Genomic DNA, 27,985 nt, shown 5'->3' with positions numbered 1-27,985 from the left:
CTGTCCCAAGGAGATGCCGCAGGTGCCTGGAGTGCTGGAGAAGCCCGGCGCTGTGTGGGAGGGACAGTGGAGAAGCCTGCTTAGGTTGTGCCAGTGCTTTAGCTGCAGTGGAAAAGCGGAGAACCAAACACCAGAGACAAAGACCAAAAGAAGCAGCCGAGAGTGTAGTTATAAGTGCAGAAAATGAAGGAGACACATACGCATGTGCACACGGCGCACATCTTCCTAATGAGAGATTAGCGTGGGTTCTCTGTTCATCAGAAAGAAAATGAGTGTGTGTCTGGGAACCTGAATTCTGCTATGATTCATATCACAAATGTGATACAGGAAGACTCTTGCTACATTTTACAGCTGCACACATTGGCCCAAGTGGTCAGCAGGGACCCTAAAACAGGGAAGAGCAAGACTGAGAGACCAAGGCGTTTGTTGTGTTAAAGGCGCATTAACCGCCTTTGGCAGAGGCGCTCTCTAAACGACCGCTCTGCCCAGAATCGAATCCTAGCCAATTTGATTAGTACCTTCTTTTTTTCAGAGCACTTTACAAAACCATGCAGACATTATTAGTGTTCTATTTTGAGTACCAATGCTGGTATATGTGAATTTATATATAGTTATACACATGTAAGCCTTAGTGTAATTAACGTGCTGAAATGTCTAGCACATCCCAAAGAAAATATAACCTTTGGAAGGAGCCCCTGGAGCTTGAGGTGTGGTCCTCAAGAGCAAATTGCTGCTTGCAGTTCTGCTGTTCCGGACGTGCAGGTCTGCATTTGCTGAGCTGGTGCCTGAGCGCTTGCCTGGGGGTGATTGCTGCAGTCTGAGAGCTCAGCCACTGATACTGTGGGCGTCGCTCGGAAAGCCGTAGGCTTGCTGGGGTCTGAACCCAAAGCAGCCAACACCTCCGGAAAGGTTTAATTATCCCTGTTGCTGCAATAGTGGCCCGGCGTCCCCTCCACCACCCCATGCCCTGATCTCCAGACCTGGCAGGTTTTTTTTCCCATCAGAATCCCAGCAAGGCTATCACTTTGCACTTTGTAGGAACCACCACCGCTGCCGCCCTCATCGTGTTGCCTCTTTACCTGGGATGCATATTTTTGAGACCAACTCCAGTAGACTAATTCCTCTAATAAAATGTAAAAATGCTTTTAAAACTTACCAACCCGCTATTCACTGTAACCAGGGAGGCTCAGAGAGCCATGACTCAGCATGTTAAAAGGCAGATTTGGGTTGAATACCTGGCCATTGTCCTGATTTTATACCCACCAGACTTAACTGAAAAAATATAAGTGTCTCGGTTGAATTTATCTTATTAGGGGATTTAGGTTATGTTAATGCTATAGCTTCATTAATTACCCCATATCAATAAAAAAAGGCAGCTTTTAGCCTCCTAGCAAAAGAGAGGAAAAGAAGTAGTGGTATCAAAGGGAACCTTCAAAGACAGCCAGAGCTGTCTCCAGGGTAATTTCTGATCCCCGCATTCTTCCCACTTCAAAGTTGGATGTGTGTGGGGGTGGGGGGGGGTCGTCGAGGGGGATGGGGAAGCTTGAATCTGATTTCTCTAATAAGTGTTGGCATCAGCCCCGTTTGATATTAGATGCAGGGAACGTTTTGATTTGTTATAGCCTTTGAAATTGTTCAGGCGACCTTCAGAAAAACGTTCTCTTGTTACTTATGGGGGAAGGGGGAAAAGCTGGGGAAGGGGCCTCCGGTTTAATTCGCATGCAGATGGTGCCCAGAGTTGTGCTTTTCAGCAGTTTCTAGTAATAGAGGTCTGTCCTGATCGAAAGTGAAAAGTTGAAGAACAGCAGACCCGTAACACTAGTTCTGTGGTGAGACTTGTTCACTTCCTGATTCTCCGGGGAGGACTGGGCACATTAAGAAGGTGACCAGGTAAAAGTTTATGGTTTTGAAGTTTGGGGAATCATGGAGAAATGTCCGACCATTGCTGGTTTACGGCCCTCTGCCCCTGCTGACGCATCACCTGTTGACCTTGCAAGGTGAAGATGCTAATAAATCAAAGCTTTAAAAGTTGAAGATTCTTGTGAGGCTTATGAGTTTTATTTGGAATTGTCAATTTTAGATAATTTATGGTACCTTGTACTATTTTTTGAAGTGAAGAATTGGTAACTTTCTGAGAAGCTGCCAGGATTTTCACTGGCTGCTAAGCGAATTTCAGTGGTGATGATTGTCACATGAGCGGTCCTCAAAGCAGATTTGTCATGTTGAACTTCTGCAAGAGTGCCACCCCCCGCAACAGCTGCTACCACTTGGCGGGGGGCTCGCAGTCAGCCCTCCTGAATTCTAGCTGAAAGGCGGTCTTCCTCCCAGGTTGAGAGCTGGGCCTCTGGAGGCAGAGCTGGTTTTGGATTTTCTACCACATACTTCTTGTGTGACGTTGGACAGGTTACTGAACTTCTCTGAGCCTCCATGTCCTCTTCTGGGAGGTGGGGATGGTTTCATCATCCTCGTCCAGATCTCTGGGAGGATTCCGAAAGCTAACACAGCTCCGTGTCCTTGGGCTCTGGTGCTCAGAGTGGAGGCTGCTTGTCCTTCTCCCTCTACCCCTCGCCCCGCTCATTCTCTCTCTCTCTCTCTCTCTCTCAAATAAATAAATAAAATCTTTAAAAGGGAGGGAGGAAGGAAGGAAGGAAATGCAGGTGTAGTGCAGGCCACATGCATGGTCCTCAGTGAATGGTGTCTGTCCTTGCTGGATGTGTGTCTGTGCCGGTGCCAGTGGGCATTGTCATAGCTGGTGAGCCCCTGCCTTCTGATACTGGGCCATTCTGATTTTTCGTTTCGGTAAGTCAATTTGATCGTCACCATTCTCATTGGTTGAGAGGACCTTTGACATCTTGATGTTTAACCTGAGAACAGATATGTCTGTGCTAGGGCAGTTGGTCATCTGTGGGGTTTGTTTCCATTTTACCCAAGAACAGAGCACATTCCTACCCCTAAAATACTCATTCCAGGCCTCAGAGTCCCAGAGGCTACTCCGAAGACTGCAGATTCAGCCACCAATTAACGTAAGGTTGGCTTTTCCATTTTAAGATCTTTCTAACGCTTGCCCAGAATACTGAGAGGTGCTTTACTTTCTTTCCCTGACATTGTAGTTCAGAATAATTTCCCATTCATCAGGCTGGAAGTTTACAGCTTCCAGAATGCTCCTTTTTGAATATCACAGCCAGAAAAAAAATTGGTAGCCATGTCTGCCTTTGCGGTAAATAAGCTAAAGCTAATAAATATTCACTGGGATCAGTCTGGGCTCCCTGAAATGAATTTCTGAAATCTTCCTGGCCCTGAGGAGAGGCAGGGCACTGACTCCAGAACGCTCCCTTAAATGGCTTTCTTTGGCATAAATCTAGCAGAAAATCAAGTACAAACTGCCTGCTGTGCCTTCGCAGCAATAGGGGAACCCATTGTTACCGGCTCCCTTTCTTACCCGTGTGCACCTGGTACGTAGGGCATATTGTCCGACATCCTGCTGCCCCAGATGGCTGCAGCTCTTCCCTTGGGTCCTGAATTATCTATTTAAACCGCCTTTCAAAAAGAGCAGCACGCTCACTTTGAATGAGCGTGGTGTGTTTTGAGAAGCCACAATTAGGCTGGAGAGTCCATCTCTTAATTAAACTTGTGCGTATTTCTCCCTGGATGATTTCTCTATTAAAACATTCTGCCGATGCTGAAGAGTTGGGTTTGTTTTCTTTTTTTAAATAATTTTAAAATAATTTTTTATTTAAATAAATTAAAATATAAATTTATTTAATTTATAAATTTAATTAACTAATTAATTAATTTAAAATTTAAATTTAAATTAAATTAAAAAATAAATTTAAAATTTAAATAATTTTTTAAATAATTTTCTCTTTTAAATAAAAACTAACTTTTCGGTTTATATGCAGCTTCTTCCTTTTCTCTTTTTCCATGGCCCCATGTTTATGCCTTGGTCTGCCTATGTATGTTGGGAACAGGCAGGAAGGATAAACAGTGGAGAACCTCAAAAGAAACAGCTACCGGCTTCCAAAGGAAGGAGACCTGTGTGAGTTCCAAGTTGAGACACTGATGTTACTCTTCCTAAAATTTAGATTTAGAATCTTTGGCATCTCCCTGTCATCTTGGCAGTGATTTGGCAGAACTAAGAGATACAAAAAATCATTCTTATTCATTCTGCAGTCTCTGAATAATCTTTAAGTGCTGCATTTTTTAAGCCCTGGGCCCCACTGCGGCACTGAGGAACAGTAGGAACCTGCCTTCTCCTCCCCAGGATGACCGGCTGGCCAGCAGTTTTCTTCAACAGAATTGACAGTGTGGGGCATTCATACCATATGAAGGAAACCTTCTTTTGAGGTTTCCTTCAGAGTTATCTGGAGGTAACATGTCACTTTTCCCCCTACAAATTGCTAGCCTACCAAATTAAAATTCTAATGCCTAAAGATTTTTTTTTAATCAAGTGGCTGAAGGGGGTGGTGGAGTACAGTGACTGAAAATTGATACCACCTTTCTGAAGAGCAGTTTAGCCAGAGTAGAAGGAGAGGGGTCAGTTAGGGGCTTCTCTGGAAATCCAGGAAGGATGTGGTAACACGAGAGGGGTTGGGGAGAGGTGGACCCATTCGAGTGAATGTTCAGGCAGAGTTCTTCCAGTACTTTTCCTGGGCTTGGATCTGCTAACCCTGGCCCTCTCCAGCAGGAGCCCCATAGAGGTCCAGGGGGACCCTCTCAGAATCCTCTAAACCTCCTCTGTGGCCTGAACGTTCTCAGACACAGTGCAGTGTACATTGCACTCATTCTGAACAGGAAGAAGCCAGGGAGAAGTGAATGTGTGCCTGTGCACAGACCACCTCTCAATTCCAAGGGCCATTTTCAGAAAACCAGGTTTTGGTGTTTTCCTCAGAACAAAAACAGAACTCCGAACTGCCCCATGTCAAGTGCAACACTTCACTTCCTGTCTTCTTAGAGGAACCTTCCCGTGTGATTGCTTCTCATGTTCCCAGGGGCTCCAAAATCAATAACACAACCTATAGGCCATACAGTCGTATCTCAGGTTTCTACCTTGACCACTGGCCAACCCCAAAGGCAGGTTCCAAGAGGCCCATTGAGCAGGTGTTTCAATTTGTTCAGCTCTGGAACTCACATATTACAGTTGACTTTTTAGCACCTGTGGGACATACTGACTCTTCTAATCTGCACTATCCTTAAGCTATCTCTCAGCACTGTATTGGGGATAATTCTGTTTTTGCTCTACTTAATTTATAAGTATAAACTCACAGAACAATGAGAATGCATTGACTTACCATACAAAATTGTAAAACAAAAATCCTTTTGGTTAGATTAAGCTACTGACATGCTCTGTGCAAGACCCAGTGTAGCCCGAAGAGGATGAACTCGGTTGACTCCGAGCCCTAGCCACGACCTCCAGTTTCCTCATTTGTGAGGCAGGGGTGCCCTCGATCCCTGGCCAGGGTCCCTGGCCTGACCAGCCATCACAGTTATACCACTGCTTGGGGAGCAAACAGACGAACAGATGAACAGATGCTCAGGCCCACTGTAAACTTACTAATTCAGACACTCCAGGGGAGGAACCAGGGAATCTGTATATCAAAATACAAAAAATATCCCCCCAGCAGCTTCTGATGCCAGCCAAGTTTGAGCATCATCAGGGGAGACCATCCATAAGAAGCCATGGACAATTGAATGGCTCTGAACCATTGTCTCATCACCTGGAAAGTAAGGTTGCTAGTGGGACCAGCCGCATTGGTTTGTTCTAGGGATTAAATGAGCGAGTGTGTGTGGAGGGCCCCGTGTGACAACTGGCGTGGAGCAGGTGCTCAGGAGCTGGTAGCTGCTAATTTTCCTCCACTCAGCAGGGACCTACTGATGCCTGTGACATGCTAGGTCCCACACCAGGACAACATAAGCAAATGAAATAAAGTACCAGGTGGTTTTAAGTGCAATGAAAATCTCAAATTTTTGAAAAGATAATGAGAATCAAGACGACAACAGGTATGGAAATAATATTTTAGATGGGGTAACTGGAAAATGACTCTCTAATAGAAATAGGTGATGTTTGAACTGAAGAAAATTAAGAGGAGCCATGTAAGTGTTTGTGGGGAAAAAGAAATCCGTGCAAAGGCCCTGAGGCAGGATTGATGTTGGCATGCAAGAGAACCATGGTAGGAGTCAGGTTAGAAAAGGGAGCCAGGGGCTCCGCTCATGTGGCCTTGGATGCAACAGGTGTCTCACACTCACTTCCCTATATCCCTTCTTTTGGTTTCCTTAAATCACTGACAGGTTGAGAGAGAAGAAGTTCAAGCAGGACATTTAAGATGCACATGCAGTGCCACGATTCTGTTAATTCCATAATTATGTTTATTATTTCAAGCTGATGGGTGTAACAGTAGTTACAACGTCATCTCTCGAAGTCCACAATTCTAAAATTGATGCTGATGATGCTTTATCTCTTTCCCCCCAGCTTGATATATGGTCCAAATCCAACTATCAAGTATTCCAGAAGGTAAGCTTTACTTTTTGCTTCTTACTCAAGAGTCAGGAAGGGAAATATGAATGCTCGAAGGTATAAACATTGGTCTTAAGTTAGAGCCTTTTTTTTTTTAAACTTTATTTTATTATGTTAATCACCATACATTACATCATTAGTTTTTGATGTAGTGTTCTCTATGATTCATTGTTTGTGTATAACACCCAGTGCTCCATTCAATACGTGCCCTCTTTGATACCCACCACCAGGCTAACCCATCCCCAAAAGAGTGAAAAAAGCCAGACACAAAAGGCTGCTCACAGTATGATTCCATTCATATGACATTCTGGAAAGGTAAAACCTTAGAGACAGAAATCAGATTGGTGGTGTCCAGGGGCTGGGAGTCCGGGGAGGAGATTGTGCCCAAAGGGGCAAGAGGAAATGTGTCGGGGTGATGGGCATATTCTGTATCTTAATTGTGGTGGTGATTACACATTGTATTATGTTCCCAAACTCACGGAACTAATATACCTACTCTAGAGGAAAACTGTGCTTTCCTTCCTGTGTAGGGAAGACCCCAGTTCTTCCCTCCTGTTTGTCTCCAGTGAATCTCCATTACTGTGCACATAAAACAATTCACTTCTGCTTCCTCCTGGTCACTGAACATATGGGGGTTTGCCCCATAGTAGCAGGACACAAGCTGGGTGTCCTCCAGTTTAACTCAGCCTGACACGATCTCCCCGGAGCTACAGACCCCAGTCACAAGTTCCGTTATCTCTGCTTCTGCCCTCGTGGCAGTAGATCAGAGGTTCCCGTGCCCCCTCCTCAGGCTCTGTCAGTTCACCAGAGCAGCTCCCAGAACCCGGGGAAATGCTTACTTAGGTTTACCGGTTTATTAAAGGACATGATAAAGGATACAGATGAACCGCCAGACGGAGAGATACATAGAGCAAGATGTGGGAGGGCCTCAAGCGCAGGAGTTTTGGTCCCCATGGAGTTGGGGTGCATCACTCTTCTGGCGTTGTGTTGTCTAGTCTGGAAGCTCTCTGAACCCCATACTGCTGGGATTTTATGGAGCCTTCCTCATATAGACATAACTGATCATTAACTCGATTTCCAGCCCCACTCCCCTTCTCTGGAGGATGGGGGATGAGACAGAAAATTCTAAGACTCTGATTACCCTAATTATGGCTTGGTCTTTCTGGTGACCAGCCCCCATCCAGGTGCCCACCCAGAGTTGCCTTGTTAGAACAGGAGATGCCCCTAGTGCTCTTATCACTTAGGAAATTATGAGGGTTTCGGGAACTCTATGCCAGGAACCGGGGGTAGAGATCAAGCAATATATTTATTCTTTTTCTGTTATCTCGCACCTACAAAGGGTGAATTTTGCTGTATGGAAATCATACCTTAAACAAAAACAAAAAGCAGAGGCTTTTGAGTTGTTCCACGCTCACCCAGTTTTTAAGCTCAGTTTGTCAGAGCCCCGTGGTCTACACAGGTGCCTAGTATGGGCTGAGGGAGGCGGGCTGGCCCTGTCCTCACCCCTCCCCCCACCCCCGCCACTCTACTGTCTGGTCACCTCTTTGTCTGATGTCAGGCTTCCTCGTGAAATGCTATTTTGGGGAGCTGTCAGAAGAAATGTGACTAGAGGAAATCCTTTCCCGGCTTTTGATGGTAGAAGGGGCCCTTCCCCAGAGCAGCTCAGCACCTGGAGCTTACAAGGGCTCCCACCACCCTGTAGCACCCCTGCAGGAGGCCAGCTCCCCTGCAGGACACCAGATGCTTTCGTCTGCTCTCATCCCGCCTCTGTCTCTGCTTTCGTCCAGTGGCACACTTGGTGGGGTTGCTTGTAATTTCATTCGGTGCCCCATCCAGCTCAACAGCGTGAGCCAGGCACTCTGCTAGGTGCTAGGAATACGAGGGGAAACCAGACAGACAAGGAGGCACAAGAAAGAAGGAAGGTAACTCCAGGGTGTTAACCAGGGGGCTGCAGTTAAGAACAACAGGAGGGGCCTGTCACGTTGGGGCAGTCACAGGAGGCCTTTGTGGGGCAAGACCTAAACCGAGACAGGCTGCTCATGAGAGGGAACCGGTCACTTGAAAAGCTGCGGGAGGAGAGTCCCAGGCAGTGGCGGCAGCAGCCCACCAAGCTTGTGCTGAGGAGCACACATCCTGAGAGCCGTTGGAAGCCTGTGTGATCAGAGCACGCAGTGGGCCGGGAGGGAGTGCTGTGGGGTACAGGGGCAGAGCCGCGGGTGGGCAGGGGTCTCTAGGTCCGGGGACAGAATTCGGATTTTATGTGGTGCAGAGGAGGGACGTGACTTTGAAAGCTGAGCCCAAATCGTTTCCACTTCATTAATAGTTATGTCTAAGGAATGCCAGGTAGCTTAGATAGAAAGCATAGAACTTTTTTTTTTAATTGAGGGGAAATTCACATAACACAATTCCATGACTTTCATGGTGTAGTGGAATATCCCCCCATCTAGTTCCAAAACCTTTTCATCACCCCAAAAGGAAACCCCGTCCCCATTAAGCAGTGAGCATAGGGCTTGTGTATCAAAGCAGCATAATGGACCAGCTCTGTAATGGTGTTTACTACATCACTTCACATTGTTCCCAGACCTTCTGCATGAAAGGCTAGGCCAAGGGCGGATGCCTACAGCTGGGAGAGGAGTCTGAGGCCCAATGCCACACATTTAGAGAGCCTGCAAAAGCATTAAAATTCCACAGTCTGATCACAGTTAAATACAACATGCTGTCCTGGGTTCGATCCTGAGACAGATTAATGAGAAAATGAGCTTAGTCACTAATAAGTAACCAATGTTGGTTTCTTAGCTGTGCCGAAGGAGCCGGGTCATGACAGGTGTCAGCAGTGGGGGAAACTGGGCAAGGGGTACATGGGAGATGTGTGTACCACCTTGGCAACCTTTTTAGTCCAAAATTAAGTTTACCTTGAAAAGAAAACCATCATCTTGACTCTTCTAACACTCCTCTACCCAGCTGAGCTAGCGAGAAGCATAGTAGAGAAAATTGGTCCAGAGCCTGAAGGGAAGGTGTGTGTGGTCATAGGTAGGCTTTAGGACAGGCAGCTATATTTGAATCTTAGCCTTCTCATCTAAGTGACCATACCTGAGGCATTTACTTGCTCGGTATGCCTAAAGTCTCAGCCTTAAATGCTAATAGCTTTGTCCATGCTGGCTGCTTTGTTGTGTTCTTCCCTAGCAGCTGGTGGAAAAGCATTCTAAAGAGAAAGAACACTGGTCATTATCGGCATCATATTTCACTTTAATAGTGAGAAACATTAAAGCAGTTTTGGGTCTTTTGCCTGGTTTATCTCTGTGTCCTCTGTGGTAGTGCAATGAGTTACCTCCTTCGGGCCCCACAAAGGCAGGCCGGCCGTGGCTTCGGGGAGCCATGAGCATTGCAGACCCTCACTGGTCTTTTAACAATGGTCCGATTTCTATTCAAATACCCTTTGTGAGGGAGGGGCTTGCACATGCTTGCCTTTGCGTAGATACTTTTTTAAATGTTCTGTGTAGTATTAAGTATTTTTGAATGCAAGCAGAAAGTTTATTGGGAAGTCATAAAATGTGTGAAACACAGATTTGGTGAAGCATAGATGTGGAGAGACAGCGCTATATTTTTATTCTACCTCCCCTAAAAATAACCTGCCAAGCGCTCTATGTATTTGTTTAAAACTACAAACACACACTAAAGCAGCGTTTAAAATCTGACATTAGTCTAGTCGGAGAGACGTGGGCACACCGGCCAGTTCCTCCCTTGCAATCTGTGTGGTGGGTCTGAAGCAGTGAGGGCGGGTGCGTCTGTAGGGATGGGGATTTTACCTCACCTGCTGAATGGCATGTTGTCTGTGTGTGGGCAGAGCCCTTTCTGGAAACCCGTCATCATCCCTACCTTCACCTATTTTTAACTAAATGGACTTGACCTGATGCTGACCTGTACTCAATTAAAAGAACCACAGTTTGGGGACAGGAGAAGTGCTCTCTGATTACAACTGACTACACGTAACGAAGTCCTTTTCCTGTTCCAGGGGCAGGTAAGAGTCAGTGAATTAAGGAGTCTTCTGTCTTCCCTACTAAAACATTGTCTTTTTGCTGCCAAAGTAAAGAATATATTGGAAAATAATGTAGTACAGAATTAAACTTCCGTCTTTTAGCAGTAAAGCTTTCAGCTAATCATCATCACACGGAAGGGGTTGGGGATTTTGTTTGAAGACAAAGTCATGCGCTTGCGGAAGATGCGGGTGGGGAGGATGGAGGACATGTAGGATGGCCTCACAAAGAGGCAGGACGGTCTGGTGCTTATTTTTCTGTTAGTCTCAGGCCGCATTGGTGGACAGAGGACAGACCGCACAATGAAAACAAAGCTGGGACCACTTGTCTCTTGTAGACTCTGGGAGCCTGGTACGATTTACGGGACGGTGGGCAGCATCTCCAACTCAAAATGCCAAAAGAGAAGGATTAGCGGGCAGCATTTCTAAACTCTGCTTTTTAGTCTCAGCTTTTTCTCAGAATCCTATTTGCTTCTTGTCCACCCACTTAAATCTTGGTTGTCCTGATGGATGTTACTGCTAGCATTTCCCACAAAGACACTGAGAGCGCTGCGGTGAACACTCCCTCCTGCCTGTCGGTCTGCTCACACCCGTGCGCGGAGACTGGGACGGGGAGGCCTGGCTGTCTGCGTTGTCTGAAAGGTTCAACCTGAAACAGGAGGGAAGCGCGTTCTCAGACCGCAGTGACACGGTCAGGGAGGAACCTTGGCCATCGGTAAGAAGGGATCTCTGCAGCCGAACGCAGTTCCCGAATGTGCTCACCATGGCGATCAGAGACGGGAGTCCTGGGCCCTCCCCGTCTGGTTGGAGGAACGCTCTCCCGGCATTGCCCTGCTGTGGAACCCCAGGACTTCCTTTCCGTGGCGTTTATTATGGGGTCGCGATTACTGCGGACTGTGGGTGTTCCCCTGCCCACAAGCACAGCGCAGCGGCTGCGGAGAGGGGCCTGCTGGGAAGGCGGGGCCCCTCCCCGCTCTTCTCCCTCACTGTGACAAAGCAAGGTGGTGGGAGGAGGGCTGTCTCACTGGAGCCCACCCGAGCGTCCACTTGCCTTTTCATTCCTGGAAAAGAATGTCAGGAGCTAAGAAATGGAAGCGCACACCTGTCACATTCTCCGCAGGCCGTGCACGCGGGACTCCCTGGGTTAAAAGACAAGCTCACGAGGTCCTGTCACAAATCCGACCCCATGAAACGAAATGTGGCCTGCCTTTTGTCTGCAGCGGGGACTGTCAGCAAGCCCTTTCCCTCTTCCTCATTAGACCCCTTACCCTGGCGCAGGGAAGCGGTGGACGGCCAGGGACAGCTTGCTGTGGGGCCGTGGCTGCCGACAGGTTCCCGTCGTTCACTGTGGTGCCCCGGGGGCTCGGTGCACTTCGTCCTAGGGTGAAGAGGCTTTTTATAGCCAGCGTGTCTCCAGCAGAGCAGACTCAGAGAATGGGACTTAGAAATAGGGGAGCCATCTGAAAGGGCAGAAGCACAAAGGGCCAGGAAGGGTTTCAGGCGTGTTCATATTTTTCTGACATTTAAACTCTGCAGGGGCAGTCGCTGTTTTGATCTTTAACCTCCTCATTTCAAAACACTGTGCATTTTCATCCAGCAGCTTAGGGAGAGTGAGAGCAAATCTGCAGCTACTTACTGCGTTAAGTCTTGGCAGGGAGACTGAGGAAAGAGGTGGGACGTGTGTGCGGCCGCAGACAGGCAGGTGCGTTGGGAGAAGCAGTGCCAGAGGGACCAGCACATCCTCCGGAGCATTGCCACTCGGAGGGAAGCACAAGAGTCATCGCCCATGCGCGTCCGGCTCGGAGCCCACAGTCGTTCCAGAAGCTTCGGAGGGAAGAGCGGCTCTCTCGGGCCTGTGCCATCAGAACTTCGCTGCGGACGGGTGGGTTGTCCAGTGGCGGAGAGTATCCGCTTCCTCAGACATCCCCTCACTCATTCATACTCGGACACAAAGACCTGGCCTCGGCCTCGCACAGACTTTGTTAGGGGGTGTCAACTGAGTGGCCACCCGGGGGTTTTCCACACAAGAGACGGAGTCGTCCAGAGAAGAGTCACTGCTCTGAAATTTGGGATCCATTGAATACCTCCCACAAGTTGAGTGCCTGCCCAAGTGGTACGTGATAAACCTCACTTGTTACTAATCCCAGGTCCCAGGAAAGGGAGCCATCCCAAGGACGGATGGTTCCCAGAGGACGAGACTAGCTCTTCTGAAGGAGGCCGTGTGGCGTGTCTCACTGGAGCGTGTGTACCTGCTGCAGCATTGCACGTCGCTGAAGAAGCTCAATAAATAGTTATTTTCATTCTCCTCTGTAATATCTAAAATTTCTTCTTACCGGCTCATTTACGTTCCTTTCCGTAAGCCCCCCTGAAATGCCACAAAGACCTGGAAGCGCCTACAGCTGTGGCCAGATCTCGAAGCCCTGGTGCCACATCTCCATCCCTGCCCTCGCTCAGTGTCCTGCTTAGGTGAGGCCGTCGGCAGAGGCCCCCACACCTAGAAGGGTTCTGCAGCCTCCGAAAAGGGGTCTCTTTTGTGTTGTAGAAGGGACCTCTGCTTTTTCCAGATCCCGTCATTCTGACAAGTGCCCTTTTCTCTTAAATCCTGATTAACTTTTCTCAAGGAGGAGAACTTACTTTTTTAGACCAGATATGGTGGCACTTGGCGCTGTTTCCGTGCATCCCATGGCTGCCTCATAAGTGTGTCTTGGTGCTCCCAGACAGAGAAAATCGCGGGCACCCCTCTCACCAATGTGAGGGCAAGTGGGCAGACTCCAGACAAGGGACAGTGCGGGAGCAAGGCCCGCTGGAACCCAGTATCATCAAGCTGTCGACGCACTTCAGGGAAGGAGAGGTGGCAGACAATCCCAGGGTCATCTCCAGGGGTGGCATTTCCTAAGCTGAGAGCTGGGCTGGATTGACCAGGTTGGATAAGCAGAAGGAAAATGGGAGTGGATGTTGTGGAGTGTCAGCCCCAGGGGCCATGGGTGCTGAGAATGGCTGGGAGGGATCATTCCCCTCCCCCTACTGCCTTTTATCACCACCTTTTCTCTTCAGGGGCAGGCTTGAATATTCACAAGCTTCTAAAAACCCAGAATAGATTGGATCATGGATTTTCCCCTTATGATACCCCAATACCTTCCATCCGCAAGGCTCCCTCCACCACCGCTGAGCGTGGTAATGGCCAAGAGCCTTGTTCAGGTCCTCACAGGTACCCAGTTTCACGGTTAGAGTGGAATAGGAAAGCTCGGGCCCATCCTGCTGGTTCATGGCTCTCTGCATTAGAGGAGTCCCAGAGGAGTCGGTCTTGATTCTGGAGCTCGTTTCTTCCTGAGGGCTCACATGAGCCTCGGGATACCCCAGGTCAGAATCCAGCACCGGCTTCTGGGAAGCCTGGCCGCCCACCATTGCCCAGTCCCCGTTCCCACAGCCCAGCAGGCTACCTCACGCTGCAAGGCGGCTCTCCTGCACTGAGCCTGCCCCCCTTTCTCGGGCCCTGGCCCACATTCCCCACGGTAACCTTTTCTGGGAGAGGCAGTGGCTGAGAGCCATTCTGCCGTGTGTTCAGTCCCCGACTGACCACTGCTCCCTGTGTGGTCTAACTTGCCTCAGTCTCCCCATATGTAAAATGGACATCATACGAGTCCCTGCCTCACAGAAATGGGGTGAGGTTGAGTCCACAGGCATGAAGTGTAAGGTGAACTTCCAGTCCGTGGCACACCCAGCTTCTCTCAGGTGCTTGTTGGCAGTGAGCACTCTCCTCTCTAGGAAGCTGTCCTCCTTCCGCCAGTCTCTTGCCTTGAGGACCACTGCTCACATCTTCTCATGTCTTCACTGTCGCCTCTTCATGGTCTCTTCACAGTGGACACAGATGTGAAGCCTCAGGTTCTGGAGTCAGATGGGCCTGGATGTGCATCCAGCTCTGCCGTGTGTGAACTGGCCAGCTGGGGATGTAGCCTCTCTCCGGGCTTCAGGTCCCTTGGCCACAAAAAGGGGCAGTAGTAGAACCTACCTTGTGGGGTGCGTGCTGTGAGGATTCCGTGTGGAGTGCTGGGCGCTGTGGTTGTGCCCAAAGGAAGTGGTCAGTGCGTGACAGCGCTGTTCCCATGTCAGGGGAAGGCCCCGGAACTCAGAATCCACCGCCCGCTTTACGGTAGGGGATCTGCCATGACAGCCCCACACACTCCCACCGAAGCAACCACCGTGTTCCTCTTTCTCCAGGCAGAGGATCTCCCATCCTGGTCAGAAAGTGAGCTACACAGGGAACAAGGCACCTGGAATTACAACCCCCCAGCAGTGCCCTGACGTGCTGATACGGAATCACAGTCCCAGGACCTGGAACGTTCCCTCGTGTCCCGAGAGGGCCCGGGGCACCTCTGGTGATCACCAGAAGGCGCCCAAGAGCGATGTGTTCCGCCCTGACGCTGTGTCCGCCCCGCCCAGCACCCTGCACACAAGGCGGGGTGCCCTCCCAGCTCTGCACACCGGGTTCTTTCCCCTGCAGCTGCCTTGGCTTTGGTAGGGAAGTAGGTGGGATGGTCTGGATTGTCTTGGGAGCCCAGATGTCTCTGGATGTGTTTCTCTAACTGCAAGGCTGTTCCTGCAGAAAATAACGTCACACCAAGCGGGTACAGAACAATTCAGGTATCTTTGGGGCTTGGACTTTGCTGGCAGCCAGCAACAGAATCTGGCATTTTACCATCTGGAAAGCGTTGAACTTTCATTCGTTCATCTAAATGAAGAGCTTATTCCTTAATCCTGGGAAATGTCAAGGACCTTTTGTGTGCAGCTCCTCTCAGCCCCGCACAAGGGCTTTGGCAGAATGAGGCTGGTCGGGACTCTGGAGACTTCCCTTGTGGCCACTTGGGGGTTTCCCTGTTCACCCAGGCCCTCCTCCCCACTGTGCCCCACGACCTCAGCTTTTCCCACTTCCAAACCCCCTTTCGATCTGCTCCCCTAGGGAACACCCCTGGCCAAAAGTAAATCAGTAGAATCCCGCCTTCTCTCTCGTTCACTCAGGGTCCCGTCAGGTGCGTGGCACCAGGGCAGTGCCACCTTTTTGAGCACTCTCCTCTCCGTGGATGCCCTGAGCTAGGCCCCCGGAGGGTACACGAGCCCAGCGTGGCCTCGTCCTCACAGAGAGCACAGCCTGGGGTGAGGCCGGGCTCCTGGTCACGGTCAGGCAAGCGCAGGGCTGGGCTGTCCACAGGTGCTGCCGGGGCTACAGGCCAAGGGACAGAAGGGCTTCAGGGGAGGAGCATCCCAAGCTTGAGCTCAGAGCAGTCAGGAAAGCAGGTTTGGGAGGAGGAATCCTTGGAGCAGCTGGCAGTGTGGGAGCCTGTCATGGGGCTGGGGGGAGACAAAGCTGGGACCTGGTTCATCGAGGCCCTCACACCCCTTTCCATGGTGTTTCCAAGTTCCCTGCAGGTTCCGGGGGGGTGGGGTGGCGGGGCGGGTTGTCGTCATTGTTTTGCCTCTGGAGGCCATCTGCCACCAGTCTGCACTCAGATCCAGGGAGCTCGGGGGCTTCCCTTCAGGGTGTCCGTGGCATCTTGGCTGCAACTTTAAAGAGATTGGAGTGAAACCCCCAAACCAAACCAAACCAAAAACTCCTTTATGGCAGCCCTGGCATGTGCCACAGGCTGTGTTCAGTACTTTATAGACAAGGTCTTAACCCTTCTCAGACAGAGCTTGATCTCGAAACCATGGCCACTTTTCCAGCAAGATGGAGCAGCAGGGTCCTTCTTCATCTGTCCAGTTCCCACCCGGACAGCCCTGGCCTCTGCTCTCACCCCTGGCAGTGCCACCAGGCTCCAGGGGACAGTTAGAAGCCCTTCAAAGCCCAGGCCAATGGCCCTTTCATCAAGCAGAGAGGGAAGTATTGATCTTGTCTAAGTAATGCCCAGTCCCCCCGGACTGCAGTGCTTCTTCCTCAGGCCTGCAGGCCTGGTGAACCTGCGGCATACAAATCCAGGGTGCAGATTAGAGATTTGGGCCGCATAATAAAAATGAAACAACCTCCTTCCGCTCTACTGTACTTTTATCCCGGTTTTAGAAGCGTGTCCCTGCTCCGTTCCCCATCACCCCCAGCACTTTCAGGACTGACTTCATAGCATTTCCATTTTGAAATACTGATGGCTTCTCTTTTCATGGAATGAGTACTTCTCGGACTGTTTTAAATATTCTTCATAAAGCAAGTGCTCCTCCTCGGAGCAGTGTTGCTGGCAGGGATTATGGTCTCTTTAAACATTTTAACACATGAGGTTCACATCTTTGACTCCTGGACCCACACAGAATGTTCTCATTCTGAGACGTTCCCAGTGCCCCTCTCCTTAAGGGTGGGTCTGTCCTTGGCAGAACCCTGAGTAGAGACCCCAAACTCTTGGGCTCATCTCCTTATGGAGCACTCAAGTATATCCAGTGAATGAAAGTTCCTTTTTATTCTTTGACTTGCAGCATGTGTACAACCAAGTGGCAAATGTTTGGTTTGTGCTCCAGAGTCTCTCTGAAGCCCATCAAGATGGGAAGAGGCTTCTAGCACCAGGAGTCGTGCTGCTCTGACAGTCTCCCTGGTTCTGAGCTGGGTTCTCCAAGCTTTTTGTAACTGGCCCAGAAGCTGAGGACTAGGTGGGGTGATAGAAGGTCACATCAGAGCAGCGGGTGGGTTCCTGGAATGGGGCAGACCGGCTCATCCTTTTTATTAGAACAAAGAGCTGTAATGTTACCGCTGGTTGGCCTGAGGGTGGAGCTCCGCACAGATGCACCCTCAGGGCGTGCAGCCAGGCCCTCCAGCAGCGTCCGCTGAAAACCCAAGCCCAGGGGTGCCAGTGATCCCGGCCTCATGCTCCTTTACCAGGGCCAGCAGGGAGAGTGATGCGGCCAAGGTCACCCAGCTAATTAGTGATGAATCCAGGACTGAAGCCTGTCTCTCGACAGCTCCACATCACCTTTCCCGGCACGCTGCCTTTGGTTATGTTAATGTAGGCCAGAGAGAATGTTCTCTTCTGAGTATGTAGAAGCAGGTATTGGCTGGAGGGAAGCCAGAATCTGGGTCTCTACCTGGCTTCTCTTTTAAAATAAGCAACTCCTAAACACTTGGGTACTTAACTTTCCCCATTAATCTTGTGGGACACACTTTTAATAGAAGCCTCAGCTCTGCTGGCGTAGTGGGGGCGGCCGTGGGCCTCACGGGCTGTGTGCTGGCAAATATTTGGCTCCGTGCCATCAGCCCAACGCAGCAGGAAGTGCAGCGTGACCACCAGAGCCCAGAGCTAGCTCAGCGCCCCCTGGCCGCAGCCCTCGCCCTGCTGGTGGGAAGCAGGCAGTGGCCCACAGCGGCCTGTTCCTCTGTGGCCCCTAATGCTGCTGACGTCACAGACGTCACAGTCACCTTGGGGAGCTTTGTGACCACACACATCCTGGCCCCCAGCCTGGGCTCCCTTTTTTTTTTTTTTTTAAAGACTTTATTTATTTATTTGAGAGACAGAGAATGAGAGATAGCATAAGAGGGAAGAGGGTCAGAGGGAGAAGCAGACTCCCCGCTGAGCAGGGAGCCCGATGCGGGACTCGATCCCGGGACTCCAGGATCATGACCTGAGCCGAAGGCAGCCGCCCAACCAACTGAGCCACCCAGGCGCCCTGGGCTCCCTTTTAGAAGCTGAGGGACGGTGCCCCGGGCACCACCTCACTTCTGTGCGCCTCGCCTCTGCTGCTCAGCCAGCTCTCCACCCTGGCCTGGAGGCCTGCACATAGGCAGGGTGATGCCTACAGCCCGGGCGAGCCCAGGAATCCCTGAGGACAAGCTCTGGGCCACCAAGTAATGTAGTACAGCCGGTCCCTGACTTACAGTCTTTCAACTTAGGATTTTTCGACCTTCGAATGGTGTGAAAGCAACACACATTCAGTAGAAACAGTACTTAGAAGTTTGAATTTGGATCTCAAGCTGGCACTGAGCGAGTGGTATGATACTCTCTCGTGAGGCTGGGCAGCAGCTGCGGCCCTCGGTCAACCCCGCCTTCACGAGGGCGACCAACCCCTCCGCTGACAACCGTTCTGCGCGTCACTTTCGGTACAGTATTCAGTACGTGACATAAGATACTCTGCATTTTATGTCATCTTGCGTAAGATGGTTCTGCCCAGCTGTAGGCAAGTATAAGTGTTCAGAACACATGTAAGGCCAGGGTAAGTGTATTAAATGCATTTTCAACTTAACGGTGGATTTATCAGGATGTAACCCCGTCGTAAGTCGAGGAAGATCTGGACCACAGATTCTTTTTAGAAGAGTAAACTGCTGGGGAATGATGGCATATCGAGAGTTTTTGCCCCCTCCCTATGTCTCGCTGACCCTTTCTGTTTGTCACCACTCCGTCCTTTGTTCTTCCCCAACAGATAAAGAACAGAGTCTTTGTGGTCGCCATGAAACCCGGGCTCTGTGGGGCTGACCTTCGGCACAAAGTAGCCTTGCCGGCCCTATCCCGTTCTCTCTGCCCCACGGCTGGCCAGAGGCCGCCAGTGGGAAAAAGAATTTGGACTTGACATGCCAAAATGTAACGGAGGGTTCCCCCTCTCTTTTGCACCCCCCCTTTATTCTCAAGCAGTGTACTTAGGGTTTCCCTTAATTAACATATGTGCACCTGCCCGAAGGCTGCCGGCTCTTGTTTGCCCTGTCTCCCCCTTCATTCTCCATGGCAGGGAGACTCCACCCAGAGACCCTCTTGAGAGCCCACCTGTGTCAGGCCCTGTTGGGATGGGCACCTGGGATGTGACAGCGAGCAAGAGGCAGAGGGAGAGCTGTGTGAGTGGCAAGAGCTGGGGCATAAGTGAAGAAACCAGCCCCGAGTCCTGCCTCCCTAAGAGTCCTGGGGGCCATGCCCTTCTGGGGAGGGGGTGGCCTAGGTGTGCAGCCTCTGTCCGGGCCCAGGCTCCTGCCGTGCTGCTCTGGAGCTGCTTGAGTGGGCCGGTCACTTAACCTCCCGTGACCCCTCTCTCTCTTGGAAATGGGCTCATCACAGTGCACTCCCGCTGCGGTCGTGAGGATTAGGTGAGAGAAAGATCGGAAGACCCACGGTGGGGTGGGTGCTGCCGTTCAAGTGCTTTTCCTGCACTGGCACATCGAATCCTTGTCCAAGGTCGTGTGACTCGTAAGTAACAGACAGCACTCAGACCCACGCCGTCTGGCTCACAAGCCCCGACTCCTCCCAAGCCTTGTGGTGTAGACCACCTCATGCGGGGCTTCAGCTCTTACCGCAGGCAGCTCTGCTTTGGCTTTGGCTAACATAACTCGTGATCGCCCAAGCACCCTCTCATTCTCGGATTGAAGACGTCAGAAGCTCCTTGCACACAATATGGTGGAGGAGCTTTGGGAGACTTGTTTTGACTGGCATCTCCTTCACCAGTGTGTTGACTGGCAGCAGTTTCAAGGGCTCTTGAAAGATTCCTTTCTCCCTCAGAGCTTAGTTCCCCGCCAGTTTGGGTGCCTGAAGACCTTCTCTGCCGGTTTGAGCTGGGGACAGAATTTCGGTAAACCCTGGTTGGCAGAAGAGGAAGAGGAAGCTGAAAGTGAGACTGATGAAGTCCCTCAGATCTGTGATGGGCCATGGGAATGTCACCCTCCAGCCATGAGCTGGAAGGGGGAGTGCACCCTAGACTGAGCAAAAAAAAACAAAACAAAAAAACAACTTTGTTACTGAAAAGTGTAAAACAAGAAAACAGCAAAGGTAGAACGCTTTGACAGATGGAAGATTATCGTAGGTGAATTTTCCCCACACTCTACAGCCATGCCTAAGCCTGGTGCTTTGGAGTTTGGCCGCAGGAGCCCCAGAACCAGGAGTGGCGGAGTTTGTGAGGAAGGGAGTAGAAAATATAACAAATCTGTCAGCTTTGTTTCCTTCTATTAAGATGTCTGTCATTAGTGATGGAAAAGTGGGGAAATTAAATGATCATATCAGCACGAGAAAAAACTGGCACCGTTTGGCAAGTTAAGGGAGTAGTTTATACTGGACCTTGTGAAAAAGTGGCTAAATTTGGCCGGATTGCCAATCTACTAATAGAGAAACTAGTTAGCTGCCCTCTCCGGGAGCCAGAGACCAAAACAGTGCTGTGGTGGAGCTGGAGGACCTGGAGGACATTTTCTGGTTCATTCAGTTGTTCTGCTCTCGAGCGGCCAGGTGTCCGGCAGCCACATTGCACATCTCCTGACCTGGGCTTCTCATCGGGCCTCTGGTGCGCCGAGGACTTCACTGGGCTGGGACGCGTGGCAGACGATACCCGGGCCCATGGGGCCTTTTTCAGAACCTGTGTTGCCGGCCCCGGGGTTCCTGTTGGGAGGGGTGGCCCAGGCTTGGGCCTTGCAGCTTCTGGGCTCAAACACCCACTGCCCCTCCTCAGCTGTGTGACCTAGCCACCGGCCCAACCTCTGGAAGTCTCCATCTCCTCTTCTATAAAATGAAAAGGGGAGTACACCCACCTCGGTTAACTTTCAGTTTCCTGCTGACTTTTATATGTTGGTCATATAAAATACTTCCTGTTAAAAATTCTACAAAGAAAACACGCAGCCAAACAAAGCAGGCCAGCCTGGGCCATGGCTTCTGGGCGGCCAGCATGACCGGGGGAATCCAGCCCCAGGACAGGTGCTCAGGCTGCTGAAGTGGACGGATCTAGGCCCGTCCCAGGGGCCTCCTGGGACTAGTGGTGAGCTCTCCACATCTGGGGAAAGGAGCACACCCGCAGCCAGAGGACAGCAGGCCACCGGCAAGCAGCTGGCCTGGCTGCCCCGCTATGACAGCACTCATGTGTGGCAGGGCTTGTTAGAAGCATTGCAAAATAAATAGCAGGGGCTGGAGAAGGAATTCTCCAGAAACTCTTTCTTTTGTAAATTTCCCATGAAATGGCACTTGCACGGGTGGTTTTATTTAGCACGGGGTCTGGGTGGGCAGGAAGCAGCCTCCAAGCTCAGGGGCCGTGGGGCCCAGTTTGCTTTGCTATGTTCTATAGCCATAATTTCACCCCACCGATCACTACCCACCGTCTTGCCAAGTTATCATTACTACTGTTTAAAAAAAAAGCGTTGCTCATTTTAGAAAGCTGTCTGTCAGAAATGCTTAAAATAAAAACAGTCTGCACTTGAAAGGATAAGTACCACTTATCTTGAAAGTCACTTGGGTAACAATTTCTCAGCAATGTTGGACATGCGACCTGTAGCTGTGTTTTCAAGAAGGCCGGTGCAGATGTTCCTGGTATGTGGCCTTTAGTGAGTGGGCATTTTTAAGTTTATTTCTTGATTCAGCAGATATGTACTGAGCACCTGCTAAATGCCGGGTGATGTTCTAGGCCTTGGGGACGTAGCATGAACGAGATGGGCCTGATCCCTGTCCCAACAGAGCTAATCATCTTGTGGGTTCACCAGCCACCAGGCAGGCCACAGAAGTCCAGCAGGGAAAGAGTGCTCATCCAGAGGCGAGAGGAGCAGAAGGGAGAGGAGACAGGCAGGACTGCAGCCTGGCTGGGAGGAAGGTGCTTCCTCCAGGAATAAATGCACAGCCATTTATTTAGGGAAAGTGAGGCTCAGGTTCTGTAAGCTACGGAGCCTGTGTCCTCACTCTTTGGGGGTGTGGCCTCTCTGACCTTGCGTGTGGACACAGCTAGACTGACTTCTGGATCGTTTGCAACTCACCATGTGGAGCCTGGAGCAGCCCCTCCAGGTCCCTTCTACCTGACTGCTTCGCCCCCCTGCTGCTTAGGTCCATTGGCGCATCACATGGTGTGTGGGGACAGCTAGAAACTGGGGAAGTCTGTGCCAGGTAGACCCATGTTTACTCCTGCTCAAAGTTGATCATTTTACCTGGGTTTGTTTTGTTTGTTTCATTTTGTTTTTTAACCACATTTCTAATGACAAGAATCCCTAGTAAAGACAGTCAGCTAAACCATGAGTTTGAACACAACTGTCAAATCAGGTATCATCTATTAATTTGCTAATTGATGGCAGGCATTAGCAATTTGAGGTGTCAAATTTCGGAACTACAAGGGATCTTAGATTACTCCTTTGTTTCTCAGAAGGGACATTGAGACCCAGAGAGATTAAGCAGTTGGGGGCTTAAGGCCAGTGTGCGTTCTTTCTGGTCACCGGTTGCGTCTAGTAGGCCTAAAGCAGTTGTGCCCTCAGCCCTGCTGATAAAGCCTCTACTTGGAGTTTGGGGACAGTGGGTGTGGGCCACCAGGATGCTGAAAATAGGCCACAACTTTGGAAGAGAAGACCACACTGAGTGGCAAGGCTCCTCCGAAGGGTAATAGGAACTGTGAGACCCAAGGGAAAGATCATCAGAAATGACCAGCTCCTGGGTGACAGAATCATAAAATCTCGTACGACTACAAATTGTGAGATAGAATGAGAATTACAGGAAGCAGAAAGATCAGTTCCCCTGCCAGGGACATTGTTCCAGTGTGAAGATGAAGTCGAATGTGGACAGGTGGAAAAGCTTTTTTGCATCCATGCAGTGTTATCCTGAGGTGACTTGGCTAAAAACCGTCTGTGGTCTGCCGGTCTTTCCCTCTCCACCAGCCTCAGGCCATGCCCCTCCTCTCAGGTGTTGCCCCTGGCCTGGGTTTCCAGTTGCTGGAACTCACTCCTCCTACCCCCAGGCCTGAATACTTGGCATCCTCTCTGCCTACAACAGTCCTTTTCCCCTGCCCCTGCTCCCCAACTTTGCTAACTAATTTTCGTACTTGAGATTTTATTTTAGATGCCCTTTCCCCCAAGAGGCGTTCAGAAGCAGATTGGTTTATCATAGAAAGGGAATGCATTGGTTTAGTTTTCTCTGTGCTGGTTTGGACTGGCTTCTAACTCCAGTCATTATCCTTGGTTCCAGGTGACGGACCACGCCACCACTGCCCTGCTCCACTATCAGCTGCCCCAGATGCCCGACGTCGTGGTCAGATCCTTCATGGTAAGTGGCCTTACGAGTTAAGTCTCCTTCGGGAACCTTGGCTCCCTCCAAGTGAGCAGGCAGCTCAGAAGGTCGCTGTTCGATCTCTGGACCTCTAGGGCCTCACAATGGGAGATGGGCCAGTGTAGAACTGATGCTTTCTTTAAACCAGGAAGGGATTTATGAGAAACCGTTTCCCACTTAATTAACTGGTGTTTTCTGTCAGGCTGAACAAATGGTGGTTTCAGGAGTGATCTCCCAACACAGTTTCCCACATTGATTTAGTCAATAAGATATTTACTGAGCTCCTGATCTATGCCAGGCCCTGTGCTTGGCACTGAGCAGGTAGCAATGAGTAAGACAGATCTTGCAGTGCCCCCCCCCCCAAGACGTACATTGTCAGAGCTAGAGCTTGGGATGGGGAGTGACCCCAAAACAGCCAGACAGCCATTGCCCTGGTGTGTTGGAGTCCACTCCTGCCAGCTCTTGTTACATGTTGAGAATTTTGCGACCTGGTTGTTCAACCATTGGTAGCTTGAAATTGAACCAGAACATTTGCACCATGGAAATCAGCAAACGCTGCAAGTCACGACTTGCCGCTGCCCCTAGGGCTGAGTCCTCTGCATGGCTCTGCCCAAGGCTGTCACGTGACCAGCGTTTGGCCTAAGCAGGGCCATTGGCCAGCTCTGCTAGATCCTGCCGGGCAGAACTGGCAGCTGTGTGTTCAACATCATGTGGACATGGCTTCATGCTCTCCCCTCAGTAGGCACCATCTTTCACGGCGGCTAAAACTCCCTTTTCAGTGCATGCTAGGAATGCTGCCAGTTAGAGACCTACTCAGAAGACCTACCTGTTAGCAAGTCCAAATCAGTGTTGACAGCCAGGTGGAGTAGTGTTTATCCACTTCATCCCATCACGGTTTGCCTCAGCAAGTGAGCTTCTTAGAAAACCTGCAGTTCATTTCTTGGAAGACGCAAACCTGACTTATTGATCCACTTCACCACGCTGGGGAGGGCGAGCTAGCAAACCTGGGCACTCGGTAGAGCCGCGCATGAGGGGCTGTCTCATGTGTCGAGAGGACAAGTCAGCTGACAGTCTTCGGCAAGCTCTTCTTTTTTGGACAGATACACAGTCTTGCTTTTTAACCTAACATGTTGTCATGCCCAGTTTCCCTTTGGTAACTGACTCTGGGATTTGGGGAGGATCTGAATTTGATCAGCGCTGGAGGATAAATAGTTCAGCTGAATGATCCATCGACTTTCTCGAGTTTATTGCCAAAACCTCAAACACCTGGCCTTTGGAAGGGGGACGGTATCGATGGGCCCCAGTCTGCCACCACGAAGGCAGCTGTGATGTGATAGAAGGATTTGTATCAATAAACTCGACCTACCTCTTCAAAGAACAGTTTTCTCTTATCGACGTAATGCAGGAGGACATTAAATGATGAGATTCATGTGCCCCTGTCACAGTGAGAACTTGCTTAACTTGCTTGCCTATTGTTGTGGGGTTTGAGTTGGTTTTTTTGTTGGGGTTTTTTTTTTTTTTTTTTTTTTTTTTTTTGGTAGCGAATCTCCTTGAGTTTGAGAATTGAGTTATGGGAGTCTCATCCTTATGTATGATGCCCGAGAGAACTCTGCACTCTGAACCACTCAAGTGTATATTTGCCGCTTATTATGTTATTTGGTGGCACCAGGTTGTCCCCGCCATCCCCCAGGTGCACATTGGGCCACATTGTGACAGTGAGTGATGACCTCTGAAATCAAATTAGAAAGAAGGCATGTTGACCTCAGTGGAGAGTTCAAACATTGTCATCAATGCGAAGTCTTCCTCCACACGTGTCCATGCCCGCTCCTCAGTAGCGAACAAGGCGAGAATCATTGTGCATCTTCAGGAGACACGGGACACAGGAGTGAAACTTGGTTCTGTGTGGCCCTGAGCCCCAGGCTGTGCACTGGTGCATGGCCACTCCTTCGGGAGCATTTCCTGCCCCTGAGAGCCAGAATTCCTATCTTAAAAACTCCCTCGGGGTGTGGGGTGGGGTTGCTGGGGGAGCACCAGAAGTGAAAATCAGCCGCATTGTGACCTCGTGGATTCTTCATGCAGCACTCTGGTGAAATCACGGGCCATCTTTTGGGTCACAGCCAACTTGAGTTCTCTGGCCTCGAGATCATTAGGCTTGACAGGAAGGATGACATTGGAAGCACCCGGACCCCATTTCTTTTATTTCTCTCCTCACTTCTCTTTTTAGACCTGGTTAAGAAGTTACATAAAGCTGTTCCAGGCCCCGTGCCAGCGCTGCGGGAAGTTTCTACAAGATGGCCTTCCCCCGACATGGAGGGATTTCCGAACCCTCGAAGCCTTCCATGACACCTGCCGTCAGTGACCCAGCCCCAGCCCCAGCCCAGCCTGTGGGCCCCACCCAGCACCTTCCCAGACAAGCCCTCAGTCGGATGGCTCAGACCTATCCTCCCCGCCCAGACACAATACCGCCACTCGGCCTGTTCCTAAAGCATATCGTACGTTAAGGTTGAGCCTCTTGCAGAGCAGATTCCATCTTGTGTTGATCGGACTAATTCTACACTGTAACTGGTTTATGGAAGGCAGAGAAGACCTTTTTAGAACTCAGAATAAGAAAGTTAAGCAGCATGTTCTTCTTTGTATGTTAGCAACGCCGGCGAATTGATCCTCCTGGGTCTGTGTTCTAAGTCATTTTCACGAGCCCTTATCATTTGAATGAGCCCATGTTCACATATATTGTCATGCTGGGTGTTTTGTTTTGTAACTTATTTTTTTATATATATATAAGCAGTAAACCTTTTGTACCCCGGACAAGGCTTTGTCTCCTGTTTCTTAAAGCACCTTCTACACTCAGTTGAGTGAACATATGAGCAGATCTGGGCCTTTTGAAGAAAAAAAACCACTTAGTAATGTCTGCGTTTAAAACCTTGTTCTTTCTGGGGACACATTTCCTTGCTTCTTGCTTTTAGGAGAGAGGACAGTGTTGGCAAATACTCCATTTCAAAGACGTTTTTGCAGTTTGAAAAATGGATTGTTCTTTTTGAGGAAAAAAGCACACAGATGTTGCTTTCTGCTAAAGCAGTAACACACATACGTACCAAAGGGAAAGGAATCTGCCCGGGTTACCAGCTAGAACACATGTAAGCAGGCGTGAGAGGGACGCCTGGCTTGTTTGTCCCATGTTTTGTCCTAAATATCACTGTGAACAGATGCTAGCCCAGTCTGCTGAGTTCATGCAGAGCCTTGACCCCAACACTGAAAGCCATAACCTGTTTATGTGAAGAAGCATTGACCTGGTGAAGGTCTTGAAGGAAGGGGGAGTTTCCTAGAGCTTTCCTGGCCCAGCCTACACTTCAGATGTTCTCTTTGCAATGAAGATGGCAGAGAGACTCTGCCTTCTTGAGATGTCCAAAAGAATGGGTGGTTCCTACCTGGGTTCTGGTACGGCTCGGGCCCTCGCCACCTACCCCCACCAGGCTTAAAGGATAGGACCGTGCCTCTCGAGGTGTGGTCCAGCAGCAGGAGCATCGTGGGGGCCGATTAAAAACCAACCGAAGAAGATGCCCTGGGAGTGGGGTCCAACAATCTGATTGTTAACAAGCCCCCCAGAGACTCTGCTGTGGGCCCCAGTGTGAGAACCCCTGTTCCAGGAGATGGGCATGCTTCCGGGGCCCATTCTGGGGAGGTGTGATGAGAGGCAGTGAGAACGTTTTTTCCATACAGCCAGTAATTCCAGGCTAAATACCACGGTCGTCACATTCAAGCTATTATCACTCATGAGAGGCACCATTATTTCATGAACCACTAACACTAAGAAAGAAAAACATGCTGCCCATTAAACCACGGCACAGGCCTTCATGAGAATCCTGTATGACATGGGAGTCGGTCACACCAGCCTTTCATTGCTCTGAAACGTCTTTCATCTATTCCAAGGGGGCTGTCAACTTCTGCTGGAGTCTCCTTGTCAAGCAGGGGACAGACGGTCCCTGGGAACAGACCAGAACACGGCTTCACTGGCTTGTGTGTCTCTTCCCTTCTTTGGTCTCGTAAGACACTTGTTTGTTGCTTTGTGAGAACATCCGGAATTGAGGATGTGGGGTCTGTAGCAACATCTTGTCCCATTGCTGCCCATCTTTTCTAAGACATTTAAATGGTACATAGACTGACCCCCACGGGACTCCAGGGTGCATTGTCGTGTGCAGTGAGGACAATATGACCAGCTCTGACCAGGTTGGAGCACGTGGAAATGACAAGTACGTCGTGACTGTCAGCTGGCTGACAGCACCTGTCAGAGGTGTTGAAATGGGGGGCGGGCGGTGGGCCACTGGTGAAATTATGGTAACGGTAGATCACCTTGGGAGAAGGCTATGTGGATTTTTAATTGTTTGAATCCTCCTGATTGTAGCAGATCTGAGAAGGTCTCCGTTGGTACTGGGGGTCTAACTCCTGCCAACCTCCCAACCTCCGTGTTCAGGAGAGAGCGAGCTGGCCTTGAGTTCAGAGCCT

The 27,985-nt window shown here is 50.1% G+C and overlaps 1 protein-coding gene across 1 annotated transcript in view; it reads left to right on the top strand.

Moving 5' to 3' along the window:
- MED27 (mediator complex subunit 27) overlaps positions 1–26,283 on the top strand; it is a 201,931-nt gene extending 175,648 nt beyond the window's left edge. The window contains exons 6-8 of the mRNA XM_028090530.1: positions 6,467–6,508; positions 23,405–23,482; positions 25,710–26,283. Coding sequence (XP_027946331.1) covers positions 6,467–6,508; positions 23,405–23,482; positions 25,710–25,844 — 255 coding nt within the window. The 3' untranslated portion in view covers positions 25,845–26,283. The remainder of the gene's footprint in view (positions 1–6,466; positions 6,509–23,404; positions 23,483–25,709) is intronic.
- The last annotated feature ends 1,702 nt before the right edge of the window (positions 26,284–27,985 follow it).

The sequence above is a fragment of the Eumetopias jubatus genome, unplaced genomic scaffold (assembly GCF_037043125.1).
Source record: "Eumetopias jubatus isolate StellerSeaLion01/CBP00866 unplaced genomic scaffold, mEumJub1_p1.0 scaffold_15, whole genome shotgun sequence".
NCBI lineage: Eukaryota > Metazoa > Chordata > Mammalia > Carnivora > Otariidae > Eumetopias > Eumetopias jubatus.
This window is presented reverse-complemented; position numbering and strand designations above follow the sequence as displayed.